Source organism: Mandrillus leucophaeus, unplaced genomic scaffold (genome assembly GCF_000951045.1).
Source record: "Mandrillus leucophaeus isolate KB7577 unplaced genomic scaffold, Mleu.le_1.0 Scaffold1272, whole genome shotgun sequence".
Classification (NCBI taxonomy): domain Eukaryota; kingdom Metazoa; phylum Chordata; class Mammalia; order Primates; family Cercopithecidae; genus Mandrillus; species Mandrillus leucophaeus.
In genome coordinates this window covers 146790-164058 of record NW_012101121.1, presented here as the reverse complement: position 1 = coordinate 164058, position 17269 = coordinate 146790, and the positions used below count along the sequence as shown (strand labels likewise).

At 45.2% G+C, this 17269-nt stretch overlaps 1 protein-coding gene and 2 pseudogenes across 1 annotated transcript in view; all 3 read right to left on the bottom strand.

The window, feature by feature from the left end:
• Window positions 1–17269, bottom strand: part of LOC105533650 — an 87646-nt pseudogene that overhangs the window by 63344 nt on the left and 7033 nt on the right.
• Window positions 5697–8327, bottom strand: LOC105533655 (annotated as a pseudogene).
• LOC105533654 (HLA class I histocompatibility antigen, A-30 alpha chain-like) overlaps window positions 14860–17269 on the bottom strand; it is a 58559-nt gene continuing 56149 nt past the window's right edge. Inside the window, 6 exon segments of the mRNA XM_011972129.1 lie at window positions 14860–15288; window positions 15443–15490; window positions 15633–15665; window positions 16104–16220; window positions 16323–16598; window positions 17195–17269. Of these exon segments, the coding sequence (XP_011827519.1) occupies window positions 15284–15288; window positions 15443–15490; window positions 15633–15665; window positions 16104–16220; window positions 16323–16598; window positions 17195–17269 (554 nt within the window). The 3' untranslated portion in view covers window positions 14860–15283.

Sequence of the window (17269 nt, the reverse complement as noted above, 5' to 3'; positions counted from 1 at the left end):
GATTTTGATAGGGATTGTGTTGAACCTATAGATCTACTGCGGGAGAACTGCCATCTTAACAGCATTATTGAGCTTTCCAACTCGCATCTCTCCATTTATTTAGACTTTTAATTTCTCTCAGTAATCTTTTTTTTATTTTCAGTGAACAAACACTGCTCTCTTCCTAAATTTATTCCTATTTTGCTCTTTTTGTAACTAGTGTGATAGGAAAGTTGAGATTTTCATTGCTCGTATAGATAAATATGTTAATAATTAATTTTATATTGATTTGATACCTTATGGGGCCTTCTGGATTTATTTCTTAGTGCTTAGTGCTAGCAGGCTTTTATCTGCTTGTGAATTCTACAGACGAGGTCATGTTATCTGTGAATAGAGTTTTATGTTTTCCTTTTTATCTGGATGCCTTTAATTTTTAATTTTCTGCCTTATTGCACTGGCTACAATCTCCAGTACAATGTTAAATAGAAGTGATGGGATTGGACATCCTTGCATTGATCCCCATCTTAGGAGAAGGCGTTCAGTCTTCAATCTTTCTTCATTAAACTTGATTTTAGCTGTGGGTTTTTTACAGATGCCCTTTATCAGAGTGAGGAAGGTCCCCTCCATTCCTGTTTTGTTGAAACTTATGAACATAAGTGGTGTTAACATTTTTGTCAACTGTTTCTTCTGCATCATTTGAGATAATTTTGTCTTTTATTTCATTAATACAGTGCATTCCATGAGTTGATTTTCAAATGTTAATCCAACCTTATATTCCTGGGATGAATCCCATTGGTCATGGAGTGTAATTCCTTTTTATGTGGTGTTGTATCATCTGCCAATGTTTGCTAAGGATGTTTTCACTTATGTTTATTGGTGATACTGGTCTGTGGTATTCTTTTCCTGTGAGTCTTGCTGTGACTTTGATATGAGGGTAATGCCAGTTCTGTAAATGAGCTGGAAAGTCTTCCCTCCACTCTTCTTGTCTGAAAGAGCTTTCAAAATAGTTGATAGAATTCACCAGTGAAGATATCCGGGCTTTGGCATTTCTTTTTGAGAAGGTTTTTAAATTACTAACTTAGTGTACAGTTCTCTTCAGGTTTTCTGGTTATTTTTTAGTCAGTTTTGGCAGTTTCTATCTTTCTAATAATCTGTCCTTTTTATCTAAGTGATCTAACTTATTGGCTTCAGGTTTTTCAGAGTGTTCACTTACAATGCTTTTTAACTTCCTAAGGATCATTAGTAATAATCTCTCTTTTGTTCACAATTTTGGTAATTTATCTCATTTCTCATAATCTCTGTTTTGACGGTTGGTCAAGAAAACAGGCAGAGGCAGCAGATGGCTCTGTGACAGAGTCCCTAGTGGGAAGGCTTTGATCATACATAGCTGGCAAGCCAGACCGATGCCAGCAATCCCAAAGGAACTGCCAATGGATCTTGACAGGAAAGTCACTGACTCTGGATTGTGCTATGCTCAACCAGGGAAAGATGTCAGTACTTCAAGGGCTATGAAAGAACCAGAAAAGGAGAGATTGGACAAATCTGGACAGCTGAGTTCCATTTCTTTACACAAGAAAACATACTTTACAGTCTCAAACTGCCAACAATGCACTGAGAGATGTCCACCTCAGAAGAAAACTTTGATAGAAAATTGAAATAGTCAATTAAAACATTGGTTGTCTAAAAATTACCAAAATAATTGTTGGGAATATAAACATGAAGGACTGGCTTTTATATCTCCATGAATGTGCTCACTGTCAACATGGGTAGGGCTGCAAGAGTGACTCCACTAGGTAGCTTCCTCTCTTTGTCCTGATGGATCAGGATGATGCTGTTATGACTATACATACAATTCTTCCTAAGGGGAGAGGATGCTGGAATAAAGACTACACTTCACCTCAAATTTCTTTTTTCATATGTGATGCCGTGGTATCAGGAATAGGGATGTAAATAGAAGTGCCAGAAATAGGAATTATCCCTAAGCAAAAAACCATAACTATATTTTTACACCTTTATGTAAGAGTTCTCAAGCATTCATTTCATCTGGCAAAGTTAGTATTAACAGTAAGTAGAGCTACATGGCCTGGTGGTCAGACAGCCCCCACTAGTTCCTTACCTATGTAACCTACCCTCTATGATCAAGAGTAGACTTAGGGAAGACATTCTAGAATACTACTGCTGCCTGCAGTCTAGACCAGCACAGCAGACAAACCAAATGTCACTTCCAAACCTGGAAAAGACTAATAAAAAGGGATAAAGGGAGGAATAGTGGCTAGGGGTAAGTGAATAAGTCAAAGGGTTATGTAATGAGGAAAATTCAATATTAGCTTAACTCCTCAAAGGTGGTGTGAGCAAGACAAGATATTTTCTCTTAGGTCAATTATACTGCATGCCTAAAAGTGTGAAGCCATATGTCCCTGAGACCATTCTTGTTTTTGGAACCTGGTAAGATTGAGTGGTGTCTGCGTGATGAGTGATGTCATTCTGGGAGACATATTCACACAAGAGGATGGTGAACTGTTCTAATTTTGAATGACTGAATGAGACTCTGATAATATGCCAATACCTCTTTACTGTTATAATCCTTTTTTCTATAAAAGATATGTAGTCAAAGAAAAGCAGGTAATCAGAAGTATAACAAAAACATTTAGTCTTTGTCCCTGGTTTCTCCTAAAAACCTTAGACTCTTGAGTGACAAGAGTGTCTTTAGAGTACTGATGAGAAAACTCTTGGCTGAGCAGATCCTGGATATCTTGAGAATTGGGGCTGGCTGCCAGAGACACATACCTGTGATGACAGTTCTGTCTTATTCCATATTGTGTTGCTGTAAAGAAATGTCTGAGACTAATTTATATAAACAAGGTTCATGTGGCTCAGGATTCTGATGTCTGGAAATGTTTGAGCATCTAGTGAGGGCCTCAGGCTGCTTCCACTCATGGCAGAAGGCAAAGGGGAGCTGGTATGTGCAGAGATCACATGGTAACAGAGGAACAGAGAGAGTAGGAAGTTGCCAGGCTCTTTTTAACAACTAGTTCTCATGGAAAATAATAGAGCAGCAATTCATTCACTCCATAGAGAGGGCAGTATCTCTCTATTCATAAAATATTGGTTCCCATGACCCAAACGCCACCCATAAGGCCCCACGTCCCACAATGGGCATCAGATTTTAACATGAGGTATCAGGGGATAAATATTTATATCACTGCATCCTGTCACTAGCCAGCCAAAGCTCGTGTTCTTCTCACATTGCAAAATACAATAATTTTCTCCCAATTGTCCCAAATGTGTTAGGTTGTCCAGCATCAACTCAAAATTCCAGAGTCTCGTCTGAGATTCAAGGTAAGTTCTTAAAGCTTTGAGCCTATAAAATTTTTTTAAAATAGTATTTACTTCTAAAATATTAATACAAGAGTGGAAGAGACATTTCTTACATATTTCCATTCCAAAAGGTATACATGGGCCAAAAGAAATGAATGCAGTTTCCTCACAAGTTTGAAACTCATCATGGCAGACATTAAAAACTTAAAGCTCTAAAATAATCTCCTTTGACTCTATATTTTGAATCCTGAGCACACTGACTGGTGCATGTGCTGGGCTCATAATGCCATTTGCAGGCCCACGTTTATGGTTTTGCTGAACATAACCCATATAGCTGCTCTCAGGCGTAAAAATTGAATGCCTATGGCTTTTCCAGGCTGAGGTTGCACATTGCCAGTGGCTCTACCATTTAGTAGTCCTGGCAGGGATCCTGCTGCTGCAGCTCCACTAGGAATTGTCCCGGGTATTAAATTTCCCCTTTAAATATCAGTTCCAGTTTCTTTGCTCACACATATGTGCATAGGCTATTACAAGCAGCCAGGCCAAATCTTGAATGCTATGCTGCTTAGAAATTTCTTTCATTAGATATCCTTAATCATTACTCTCAAGTTTAAAGTTCCACAGATCCCTAGGGAGGGGGCAGAATGCTTCCAAGTTCTTTGCCAATGCATAATAAGTGACCTTTCCTCTAGGCCCCAGTAAGTTCCTCATCTCCATCTGAGACCTCATCAGTCTGGACTCTACTGTCCATATCACTATCAGCATTTTGGTCACAACAACTTAACAAATCTCTACAAAGTTCCAAATTTCCACTCATTTTCTTGTCTTCTCAACTCTCCAAACTCTTCCAACTTCTGCCTGTTACCCAGTTCCAAAGACATTTTCACATTTTCAGCTTCCTTTATAGCAATATGCAAATCCTGGTGCCAACTTATAAAGAAATACCACAGAATTGGTATTTTTTTTTTTTTTTTTTGAGACGGAGTCTCGCTTTGTCGCCCAGGCTGGAGTGCAGTGGCACCATCTCGGCTCACTGCAAGCTCTGCCTCCTGGGTTCACGCCATTCTCCTGCCTCAGCCTCCGAGTAGTTGGGACTACAGGCACGCACCACCACATCCGGCTAATTTTTTGTATTTTTAGGAGAGACGGGGTTTCATCGTGTTAGCCAGGATGGTCTTGACCTCCTGTCCTCGTGATCCGCCCGTCTCGGCCTCCCAAAGTGCTGGGACTACAGGCGTGAACCACCGCGCCTGGCCAGAGTTGGTAATTTATAAAGAGATTTAAATTGGCTCATGGTTCTGCAGGCTATACAGGAGTGTGATTCTGGCATCTGCTTAACTTTTGAGAGGGCCTCAGAAAATTTTCAAGCATGCTGAAAGGTTAAGTGGAAGCAGGCATGACTGACTTGCCTGGAGCAGGAGGGAGAGAGATCAGGGAGGTGCCACACACTTTCAAACACCAGATCTTGTGAGAACTATCACAAGAACAGCATCAAAGAGATGACTCTAAACCATTCATGGAGAATCCACCCCCATAAGCCAGTCACATCCCATCAGGCGCCACCTCCAACATTAGGTATTACAAGTGGACATGGGATTTGGGTGGGGACACAGATCCAAACCATATCAGGGGTCATGGTGGACATGAGGGTAGGCTGGTCTCCCTGTTTCTCACCTGTTACCAGGGACACAGACACATTCAGACGCCTTGGCAGAAAGAGAAGCCAGAGGCTCTTGAAGTCTAAAGAGGAGCCATGAACAAATCTTGCATCTCAGTCCCTCGCAAGGCAGTCTTAGAAAAAAAATAGTTGTGAACAAATTCAAGTCAGTCATGGTAAGTGGTGACACTGAACAGCCCAACACATTGAAAAATTCCAAATCAAAGAATCTCCAGAACCTAGTTGTGTCCCATCTTCCCCAACTCCTCCTTCACTTCAGGCCCTCTAAGGTGTCATTTTACAAGCCTTGAAGACACATCAGAGCCCTGGGTACTGTTCCTGTTCGGGGTGCAAGAAAAACAAAATCTGTTCAGAGCCCACAGATAATGTGACTAAAGGAGGAATTGTGAGGTGGGTGAGCTCCACCCACCTGTCTACACCCTGTAGACAGGGCTCCTGTCTACACTATCCCAAGGATCTCAGGGATCACTCTCCCACCCCTACCACACTTACATGAAGCCTGAGCATGGCATCCTTTTCCATCTGTGGAAAGAAAACATACTGTGAGAGGCCAGGGAGGAGGCAGGGCCATGAGATCCCAGAGGGGTTTCCAGAACTGTGACTGCAGACCCAGGTCAGGATCAGGAAACCTGAGGGAAGAGGATGTATAGAAATTAGACCAATTGTCCTCCTGAGGTCTGTCCTCAGCAGGCACCTTCCCCTGACCTGTGACTGCAGAGAGTCAGGTTCCCATGACCACAATCAAGATGATACATTTGTCCTTCAATATCACAGGTGCTTTACAAAAGAGTAAGAGTTGACAGGGCATCTGAACAGGGTAAATGTGCATGGAGATGGTGCCTCACAACTGGCAGGAAAGGAGCCAGCTTCCATCTGGGGCTTGAAATCCACCAATGAAAGAAGAAAACTAGGAGCTCACCTCTTTCCTACCTGGGCTCTTTTTCTTCCACATCACAGCAGTGACCACAGCTCCGGGGACAACAGCACCAAGAACAGCCAGGACAGTAATGATGCCCACAATGGGGACTGTGGGCTGGGAGGATGGCCCTGAGAAAGAAGGCGAATGTGAGGGGCCCTGACCCTCATGCCTCAGCCCTGAGCCTGGTGAAGGGCTCCAGAAGGGCTTCTGCTTACCCTGGGAAGAGACATGACGCCTCATTCGTCTCCTTACCCCATCTCAGGGTGAGGGGCTCTGGCGGCTCCTCAGGCTGCACATGGCATGTGTATCTCTACTTCCCCCTAGAAAACACCACCACAGTTGCCTAATTCTGGAAGGTTCTGTACCCTGCAGGTCTGGTCCCCAGAAGTGTGCATCCTAAATTTGGTCCTCTCCATTCCTCTGTTGGGTCATTGTGATCTCCACAGGGTAGAAGCCCAGAGCCCAGCACCTCAGGGTGGCCTCATGGTCTGAGATGGGGTGGTGGGTCACACGTGTCTTTGGGGGATTTGAGGGGAAGAGTCAAAAAAAATCAGTCACTTTGCATTCCCCATGGGACATGCCAGCAGCACCCGTATGACCATCCTGAGAATGGACGGGACACCCGGGGTGGGGAAGGGAGCACAGAACCCAGACACCAGCCTGGACACAGGCAGTGTCCAGGATAATCTCCTATTCCTTGGAAAGTTCTAGTCTCTGAGGCGGGAACAGAGATTTCTGGCCTTGGCCTGAGTGGAGGCCGAGGGACTCAGAAGAGCTGGAATCAGACCAACAGATACACATTGAGTGTGAGGCAGATAACAAAGGCTGAGAGGAAAATTCCTGGTGCCCAAGGCTGCTGCGGGGTCAAAGGGGACAGCTGATCAGTATTCCAGGGACTGTCTTCCCCTCCTTTCCCTCAGAGACTTCATTCCTTAATTGTCCCAGAGTGCAGGGCGGGCCCTCAGTCATTCTCTGGTATGGGATCTGAAACCCAGGAGGAATCTTTTCCTCAGGACAAGAGGGAGAGGGATGTTTTAGCGTTGGTCCCATTTTCCTCCCCTTCTTTTGGAAAGTGGGTCGGGGAGATCTGCAGGAGATCAGGGAGGTACCCCGTGGCCCCTGGTACCTGCGCACTGCAGCGTCTCCTTCCCATTCTTAAGGCCTTTGCTGAGCCGTTCCGGTCACCTTCCCTGCGGGTAGGTTTTCAGCAGCTCTGCATGTTCCTCCGCCAGGGCATCTGAGCCGCCTTGTCCGCTGGGGTCCAAGAGCGCAGTTCCTGGTTTTGGACGAGGTAACTGGCGCCGTCGTAGGTTATGTTCATACTCGCGGAGGAGGCTCCAGTCAGGGTCCAGGTCGCAGCTGTGCATCCATTGGAGGGTGTGAGACCGTGTCTCCGAGGTCACTGACAGCCCAGGCCACTGAGCCCCGCCTCTACCCCGATCAGCCCCCAGGGATTTGGGCCTGAACTGAAAATAGAATCGGGTATGGGTGCTTGGGGCTCCTGTCGGGTCCAGGGTCTCCGCGGGTCCCGCAGCCTCGGGGTGGGACTCCGATTGTGCTACCGTGGGTAGCACTCACAAAGCTAAGTTTTACTTTCCCAGACTATGTATCTGTGACTCTGGTCTGTTGTATTTTAAAGTTATCTTTATTTCATAGTCCTGAGTTTGTGTTTGCGAGTCCAGGACATTTCAATACAAAGCACAATGTGTTACCATATATTACAACCGGGAGCCTGTACAGAATGTAATCACCTCAAAATTGCAAGTGCTCAATGCAGCCACAGTGCCCTTCACCAGTGCTCATGAACTGCCTTTATTTTATTTATTTATTTATTTATTTATTTATTTATTTATTTATAGGCAGGGTGTCACTCTGTTACCCTGGCTGGAGTACAGTGGCACGCTCATGACTCACTGAAGCCTCTGCCTCCTGGGATCATGAGACCAATGCTCCTCCCTCAGCCTCCCAAATAGCTGGCACCACAGACTTATGCCACCATTCCTGGCTAATTTTTCTAAAAAATTATTTGTAAAGATGAGGTCTCCCTATGTTGCTATGGCTGGTGCTGAACTCCTGGGCTCAAGTAATCCTCAGCCTCCCACAACGCTGGTATTACAGGCATGAGCCACAGTGGCTGACCATGCACCTGCCTATTTTTATGAATTATTCACATCTAAGCTATGTGCAGGTTTTATTGGGACACTTGGTATTCTTTTTTAACCTGTTTAACATAGGGAGTTAATTAGTTTTTACACAGTCCCACAGAATGTATTAAAGACCAAGGTGCAAGTAACACTGTGCCAAGTTCTGCGGATAAATGCATTAAAAATCTATAAAACACTATGTTTAAATCTGAGAATTCCACTGCTTTAGAATTCTCTGTTCCTTTACCTCACCTCCTGCTTTTCCAGCCCTTCTCTCTGTCCCTGTCATCCCTCAGGCCCTCCTCTCCCCTTAGTATCTACTACCTTCTCACTACTGAATTGTGGCCCTAGCTCTGTCCTGTCTCCTGCTGCCCATGACTATTCTCCCCACAATGGTCAGCAGTCCTGCTGATGTGAGTCAGATTGTGTCATTTCTTCACCTAAAACCCTCCAATGGCTCCATCTCACTCTAAAGAAGCCTCTAGAATGGGAGGCACAAGCACAGGGGCTTTGGGTTGTTTTGCTCAAAGTTGTATCTACAGAATATAAAAGCATATCTGCCACATAGTAGGCACTAAGTTAATTTTTGTTGAATGAATGAAATATGATTATGTTAAAAATTGTATCACACAAAAATCACAAAATGAAAAATGCAAAGCAAGTTAGGGAACATTTGGTTTCATGCGACTACTTTGCATATCAGTTCATAAATTCATTCCAGTGGAGAACATGTCATATGTTTAGCTGTTGAATCTGTTTATCAATTTTCTATTAGTACATAACCAATTACCACAAACTTAGTGGCTTAAAACAGCACCTATTTATTTGTCTATATTTCCTTCATCAGAAATCCAGGCCTAGTGTGACATATTCTTTGTTCAGGGTTTCGCAAAGCTGTACCCTCATCTTAAGATTGTGATTCTCCCCCAAACTTTTGTACAGCTTGTTGGCAGAATTCGGTTTCTGGCAATTGTAGGACTAAGGTTCCTGTTTCTTTCGGGCTATCAGAGTAGATGGTGGGGAGAGTTTCTAATTCCTATTGGCCACCAGTGTTCTTTCCCCATGATCCCTCCATTTTCAAAGCCCACAGTGGAGGAAACCCCTCACGCTGAATCCTTCTACACTGTGAGTCTCTATTCTCAGGAAGAACCCAGTCCTTTTCAGAGCTTACCTGATTAGGACAGTCCAAGCAGGATAATTCCCATCTTCAAGTCAACTGACTGGGGACCTGAAATCTATCTGCAAATCCCCTTCACAGCAGCACCTGCATTAGTGTCAACTGAGTAACTGGGGTAACATGAGTAACCAAGGGTGGTTATTGGGGTGTCATCATAAAATCAGCCTAGCATAGCCTGGATCTTCCTTTTGTATTTAAATAGAACATGCAAATTGGAGGTCAAAAAATAGGTCACTGTTAATGATAATAAAATATATCTCATATAGCCATGGACATTTTTCTTAAATATTAAAAGTAAATGACACGTTTGATATCTTATAATGAATTTAGAGCAAACGAAAAGGTTCAATGACAAGTCACCTAAAACTTAGCAGCTCAGATCAAGAAATATTTATCATCTCTCACAGTTTCCAATGGTCAGGAATCCAGGAGAGGTTTCTCTGTGAGCTTCGGACTCAGGGCCTCTCACCAAGTTGCAGTCTAGTTGTCATCCAGGGCTGAATCATCTGAGGGCTCAGATGGGCCTGGGGATTCACAAGACACAAGAATCTCTCACATGGCTGTTGGAAGAGGCTTCAGGTTCTTCTTGTCTGGTCCCAGGAGGCCTCACTCCTAGTCACATGGACCTTTTCACAGGCCTGCTTATGACACCAGCAGCTGGCTTCTCCCAGGGCTCATGATCCCAGAGAAAGAGAGAACCAAAGTAGAAGCTGCAGTGAATCTGGTGTTCTACATCCAGAGTCACAGATTATTATGTCAGCATTACTCTATCAGTTAGAAGTGAGTCATTAAGTCCAGGCCTCATTCACAGGGAGGGAATGAAGCTGCACCTCTGGAAAGGAGGAGAATCAAAGAATTTATATGCATGTTAACAGCAAAATTAACATTATTGTTTCAGGATTTTGTAAATCAAATACTTCTTGTATCTGACTAATTTTCTTTAATAGTTTAAAATTCTTTTTTGTAATGATTAAAAATTTGAGACAGAGAAAGGAGATAGAACAGTATCTCAGAATTTTTTTGCAAATGACTTTAATATTAATGTTGTCTTTGATGAGTTGCAACAAAGTTGAGAAAAATACAGTAGCTAGATCAAAGAGTCCCAAGACTTTGGTGCCATAAAATAATGCCTTTAAAATCATAACTACCTTTGTTTTTCTTCAGAAGTTTCTAATTCAGTTTAAGAATGGCCAAAATGCATATTTTCTTACTCAAGCATCTACAAAAATATTTGCCTAATCAGGGTGCTTTGCAGTTAGAAAATTGTGAGTCTCACATCTTTACCTGTGTAACTAGCTTAGTTAGCATCATGATAGTGATTTGGTCTGATGTGGTAGATGGAAATGGTTAACTTCAATCTAGGGATAAGATTTTTCAATAACTGGCTATTCAGTGAGCATCCTATGATCCGTTTAACATCTTTCACTGTGTTTTTTAATTAGATGTGACAGAAATGATTTGGACTCCAATATGATTCTGAAAAACACTGTTATTTTGTGCTTCTAAAAGCAGCTCTTTTGTGTTTTCCATTCTTATTGCTATTTTATTATTTTGCTCAACAATGCTTTTTTTCTATTCTGTATAAGTTTAATTCACTTGTATGTGTGGTAACAAGTGAGTAACATATCAAATTCTCAAAGTATTTGCAAGATACAATTGCCTTGCACATCAAATCGAACATTGTATATCAGAAAATGTAGAGAGCTGCCAATTAGCCAAGGATCAAATGACCTATTTCTAACCAAGTCTATTTTTCATGGCATCCTGGTCCTCTCTGTCACATGGTCCTTACAATTGGCTGTGGCTTGTTTTTTTGTTTTTTTTTGTTTGTTTGTTTTGAGATGGAGTATGGCTCTGTCGCCCAGGCTGGAGTGCAGTGGCACGATCTCAGCTCACTGCAACATTTGCCTTCCCGGTTCAAGCGATTCTCCTGCCTCAGCCTTCTGAGTAGCTGGAATTACAGGCACCCACCAACACACCCAGCTGATTTTTGTATTTTTAGTAGAGACAAGGTTTCACCATGTTGGTCAGACTGGTCTCGACGTCCTGATCTTGTTATCTGCCAGCCTCATAGTTTGACCTGTTTTTTTTTAACTTCCCCATACAAAGAACTCACACTCTATGTATTCTTCTGCGATGCATGTTGTGTGTAGGAGAGTTATCTCTGAGGCAGCATGGTGCTTTTCCTTTTAATTCTTTTTTTTTTTTTTTTTTTTTTTGAGATAGAGTTTCGCTCTTGTTGCCCAGGCTGGAGTGCAGGGGCGTGATCTAACCTCACTTCCCAAAGTGCTGGGATCACAGATGGGTTAGCCACCATGCCCAGCCAACTGCGGCTTTGTTTTACTAAGAGCAGTTATCGCTAAGGATCCTTGTGATGAACTTTGGTATTTTCATTTCTCTTTCATTTCCACATAATCAATCAGGAAAGGCACACAGGTGCATTTTGAAAAATGTCACTTTTTTTTTTTTTTTTGGTGGGCCAGGAGCAGTGGCTCATGCCTGTAATCTCAGCAATTTCATAGGCTGAAGTGGGTGGATCATCTGAGGTCAGGAGTTTGAGAGCAGCCTGGTCAACATGGTGAAACCCGTCTCTACTGAAAATGCAAAAATTAGCCAGGAGTGGTGGCGCGTGCCTGTAATCCCAGCCAGCTACTCGGGATGCTGAGGCAGGAAAATCCCTTTAACCCGGGAGGCAGAGGTTGCAGTGAGCTGAGATTGCACCACTGCACTCCAGCCTAGGCAACAAGAGCGAGATTCAAAATAAATAAATAAATAAGTAGTTTTATGATCAAGTAACTAAGTACCTGGGCACCCCCTCCTGGCATAAGAAACAGAACCTATGAAGCCATCCTAGATGGTTGTCCAATCCTATCCCCAAAAAGGAACCTATATCTTGAGTCTTGCATTTACTATTCCTTTGCATTGTCACTAAAGATTTTTACAATAAGCATATATATACCCAAATCACAGTTTGGCCCGTTTTTTTAACTTCTACCTACAGAGAACTCACACTCTATGTATTCTTTTGTGATGCACATTATGTGTAGGAGTGTTATCTCTGATGCAGCAGGCGGCTTTTCCATTTAGTTGTCTTTTTTTTTTTTTTTTTTGAGATGAAGTTTTGCTCTTGTTGCCCAGGCTCGAGTGTAGGGGCATGATCTCAGCTCACTTGATCTCAGCTGCTTGGATGAGCTCCATCCTGCATCTTTCCCTCTCACCCCCAGCACCAAGGATCTGAGGGATGGTGACTGACAGCACCACAGCCTGGGTCTGCTGCAGTATCCTTTCTTGTCCAGGCCCCACTCAAAGCTGGTCTCCTATATTACCCGGAGAGTGGGCCAAAGCAATATACTCAGATGTGGAATGCGGTGTTGCCAGGACCCAGAGAGGCCCACCAGGTGTTGTGCATCCTTCCTTGTGGTGAGGATGCAAGATGCAAGTGTGTCTTTTACTTTGGAGGAGAGAGCCCTGCATGCCTGTAACCACTGGACCCATAAATCTTCACTGTAGTGGCCACTCTTGAAGCTCTCTAAGGTTTATCTTCACCTTCTGTAGTGCACATGTTTTGCCAAGGAATTCAGCGTACTTTCCTCTTCTTGCTCATCCATCTTGATTTATGTGATATTGCCAATGAAATGAACAGATTTAGTATTCTGTGAGATATCTGATTTGTCCAGATCTCTGAAGGCGATATTTACAGAAGGTTGAGGAGTTAAGGAAGCCCTGAGGGAAGCTATCAATAAATGTATTAAAAATCCCATGTGAATGTGAATCATTCCATGTTCATTTTCTAAATGGAATGGAAGGAATGCACTCACCAAATGCATGGCTGCCTGCCATGTGCCTGAGAGATTACCAATCTCCCCAAGTACTGATATCCAGCCACCATGACAGCTGCAATCAGGACTACTTGGTCAAGTCTGGAGTAATTCCATTCATTCTTGATCCATATCAGGCTTCTTCAGGGACAGATGGCTGACTTATATGGAGATAATAGGCAACCCCAACATCACCCCATCCTTCAGATCTCTAATGGCAGTGCTACCCCTACTGTACTCTCCAGAAGTCCCACCTGGGGCACAATATTGCTTCTGGCTAGGCTGGGATGAGGGAAGTTTTAGAGGATTCCCTTTGGGCTTCAGCACAATAAGAGCCCTTACTCTCCAGACTAGGGAGACAGTGTGGGGGTGACCAAAGTTGCCAGTGCATGAAGGCCAATTATGCATGTGGGGAATGGGGAGATAACCAGGACTGGGTTTATGGACCCAGGGGTCCCACTGTGGGCCATAGTGTGTCCAGGTTTATTTCCTGGCCTCCTTAAGCCCCGCTGTGGATTCTGAATCTGAAGCTTGGCTGAAGTCTGGGAATTGAGACTGGGATCACGACTTTGTATTTGGTCAAACACCCTCGGCCTCCTGCTCCTCAATTCTTGCATTCTCATCATAGATATGAAGCAGTGCCCTCGCTGGCCGCCCATTTGTTCTGACCCTGGGACACCACCTTTTATTAACCTTCCCCACAACTCCTTGAGGGCCGAGCCCCCTGGCTGCTACTCTGGGTTCTCACAGTCACCGTGCCCTCTATGTTTTGCAGGTCACTGCAAAGGAGTGTTCCTAAAGCATTCACTCCTGATCCTGAGGGAGGCGGGTGCACCCACTCCAGGTCTCAGGTCCGCCACAGAGAATCAAAAACTCCTCACATTCAAAACTGTCCTGGGCCACATGCAGCCCACGAGCTGCAGGTTGGACAAGCTTGCATCTAGAACGTATGCACCACAACCCCAGAAATTTTTCTGTTTTTACTTTAATGATGCTTTCTAAATGCAAAAGCAGTCATATCCCTAGCAGACAACAAATGTCATTGGAATGAATGATCACTGTAGAGCACCTCCCTATTCTAAAGCCAATATTTTTATTAATGTAGCGTCGGGGTAAATGCTGTTTTGTGGCAGCTAAAGAACAACATCATTTCACGTGGACATCGATGACGCCAGTGCTTTTCTCACCAGGGCTGCTTGTGCGTCCTCCCTTCCTTTCCCCTCTTCCCACACCAATCCTCCTGCACACTGCAGCACACAACCATATTTTTCTCTTCAGGAACAATAACCCTAGCTTTATGGGTACAATTTTCCAACCACACATGAATCTAAATTAGACTCTGCTTTATACATTCATGAGTTTGGATTGGAGCCAGCGCTAGGATTACTACAACTCAGGGCAGGAAGATGAGTAGGACAGCAGAAGAGGAGCTCCAACAGAAGGTTACCTGTGATGAGAAACTAGGGGACCCATCCTCTCTGCAAATTTCAGAATCCGGTTCCTTTAAAATGACTGGAGACAAGATGGAAAATACAATCCAGGAAAGAGCGCTGGGAGGAGGGCAAGATCTAGACAGGTCTGAAAACTTGTCTCTTGATACCACAAGGAGATTTGTATGCAGGGACCGCCCTAGGTGACATCCAACTCCCTGTGATCACAGGTCTTGGTGGGACAAGGTTCTACTGAAGGGCCAAGGACAATGAAGGAGCAAAGATGACGCAGCCAAGCAGTGACCACATAAAGCCTGTGGTGGCCGGAACACAAACTGGGCACAGTCCCATCTACTCTCCTCCCCTGCAACAAATCAGCACAAGAAACACGTCAACTCTGGAAGGTTCTCAGGTCTTCCATTTATTTTGTCTCTCAAATTTCAGGAATCTTCTCCTTTAATTAACTCATCAACCTCTCATGGCAAGAATTTGAAAAAGTAAATTTATACTCAGGTTCTAATTGTAATAGGGAAGGAAGAAGTTACAGCTCAGTGCACCATGAAGTTGAGATAGAGATAGAGATATCCCAGCCCCACCTCCCTGGAACAGGAAAGATAAATGGGGAGGGAACACAGGTCAGCGTGGGGAAGAGGGTCATGGTGGACACGGGGATGGGGTGTTCTCCCCACCTCCTCACATTATGCCTACAGGAACACAGACACATTCAGGTGCCTTTGCAGAGAGAAAGTCAGGGTTCTTCAAGTCACAAAGAGAAGGCGGGAACAAACCTTGCCTCGCAGTCCCACACAAGGCAGCTGCCTCACACTATAGAAAAAATATTCATGAACAAATTCACATCCGTCACAGTGAGGAGTGACACTTTAAACCGCCCATCACATGCTCAAAGAAATCCCATAGCACAGCTGAGTCCACTGTTCCCCCCAACACCCCACAGATATCAGGCCCCCCAGGATCTCACCTTTACAAGCCGTGAGAGACACATCAGAGCCCTGGGCACTGTCACTGCCTAGAGTAGAACAAAAACAGGACCTGGTCAGATCCCTCTGGAGATGTGACTAGAGGAGGAACTGTGGGCTGGGTGAGCTCCCCCATGGGCTCCCAACCACAACATCCCAAGGATCTCAGTGATCAGCCTCCTTCATACTTACTTGCAGCCTGAGAGTAGCTCCCTCCTTTTCTACCTATGGGAAGAAAATGTTCTGTTAGATATCAGAAAGGAGTCAGGGCGATAAGGTCCTAGAGGAATCTCCTAGTCTTGGACCCCAGAGAAGTTTCCAGAAATGTGTGATTGCAGACCCAGGGCGGGATCAGGAAACATGAAGAAAGCAGGTGTGGGTCCTGGACCAACTGCCCTCCTGAGGTCTGTCCTCAGCAGGGATCTTCCCTTGTGACTGCTGGGATCAGGTCCCATCACCACCGTAATCGAGGTGATCTATCTGTCCTTCATTGTAACAGGTGCTTTACAAAAGAGTAGGTGCTGGCACACAGGGCCCAGGCTGGGTTGGCCCATGAGTGTGGATGGTGCTTCCCAGTAACCAGACAGGGTACACTTCTACCTGGTGCTTGAACCCCTCAGTGAGACAAGAAATCTCAGACCCCACTCCTCACACCTTCCTCACCTGAGCTCTTCCTCCTCCACATCACAGCAGTGACCACAGCTCCAGTGACCACAGCTCCAAGGAGAACCAGGCCAGCAATGATGCCCACGATGGGGATGGTGGACTGGGAAGACGGCTCTGGGAAAAGAGGGGAAGGTGAGGGGTCCTGACCCTGCGAAAGGTCTCCAGAAAGGCTCCGGCTTTCCCTAAGAGACATGACACCCCCATCTCCCTCTTTACCCCATCTCAGGGTGAGGGGCTCGGGCAGACCCTCATGCTGCACATGACAGGTGTATCTCTGCTCCTTTCCAGAAGGCACCACCACAGCTGCCCACTTCTGGAAGGTTCCATCTCCTGCAGGCCTGGTCTCCACGAGCTCCGTGTCCTGAGTTTGGTCCTCCCCATCCCGCTGCCAGGTCAGTGTGATCTCCGCAGGGTAGAAGCCCAGGGCCCAGCACCTCAGGGTGGCCTCATGGTCAGAGACGGGGTGGTGGGTCACATGTGTCTTGGGGGGGTCTGATGGGAAGAGTCAGAAAATTCAGGCATTTTGCATCTGTCATGGGATACTCCACTAGCACGCATGTGGCCATCTTGAGAATGGACAGGACACCTGGGGTGGGGAAGGGAGCACAGAACCCAGACACTATCCTGGACACAGGCACCTGGGAGAATCTCCTGTTCCGTGGAAAATTGTATTCCCTGAGGAGGGAACAGTGACTTCTGCTCCTGACCTGAGTGAAGGCTGAGGGACTCAGAGGAGCTGGACTCAAGACTCCCACACACATTGAGTGTGAAGCAGAGAACAGGGCCTGAGAGGAAAAGTCACGGGGCCCAAGGCTGCTGCTGGTGGCAAAGGGAACCCCTGATCAGTATTCAAGGGATCGTCTTTCCTTCATTCCCTTAGAGATTTTATCCTTAATTGTGTCAGAGAGCAGGGCGGAACCTCAGAGTCACTCTCTGGTACAGATCTGGAAACCCAGGAGGATTCCTCTCCCTCAGGACCAGAGGGAGGACGATATTCTAGTGTTGGTCCCATTTGTCTCCCCTCCTTGTGGGAGGCCAGCCCAGGAGATCTACAGGCGATCAGGGAGGCGCCCCGTGGCCCCTGGTACCCGCGCGCTGCAGCGTCTCCTTCCCGTTCTCCAGGTATCTGCGGAGCCACTCCAGGCACTCGCCCTCCAGGTAGG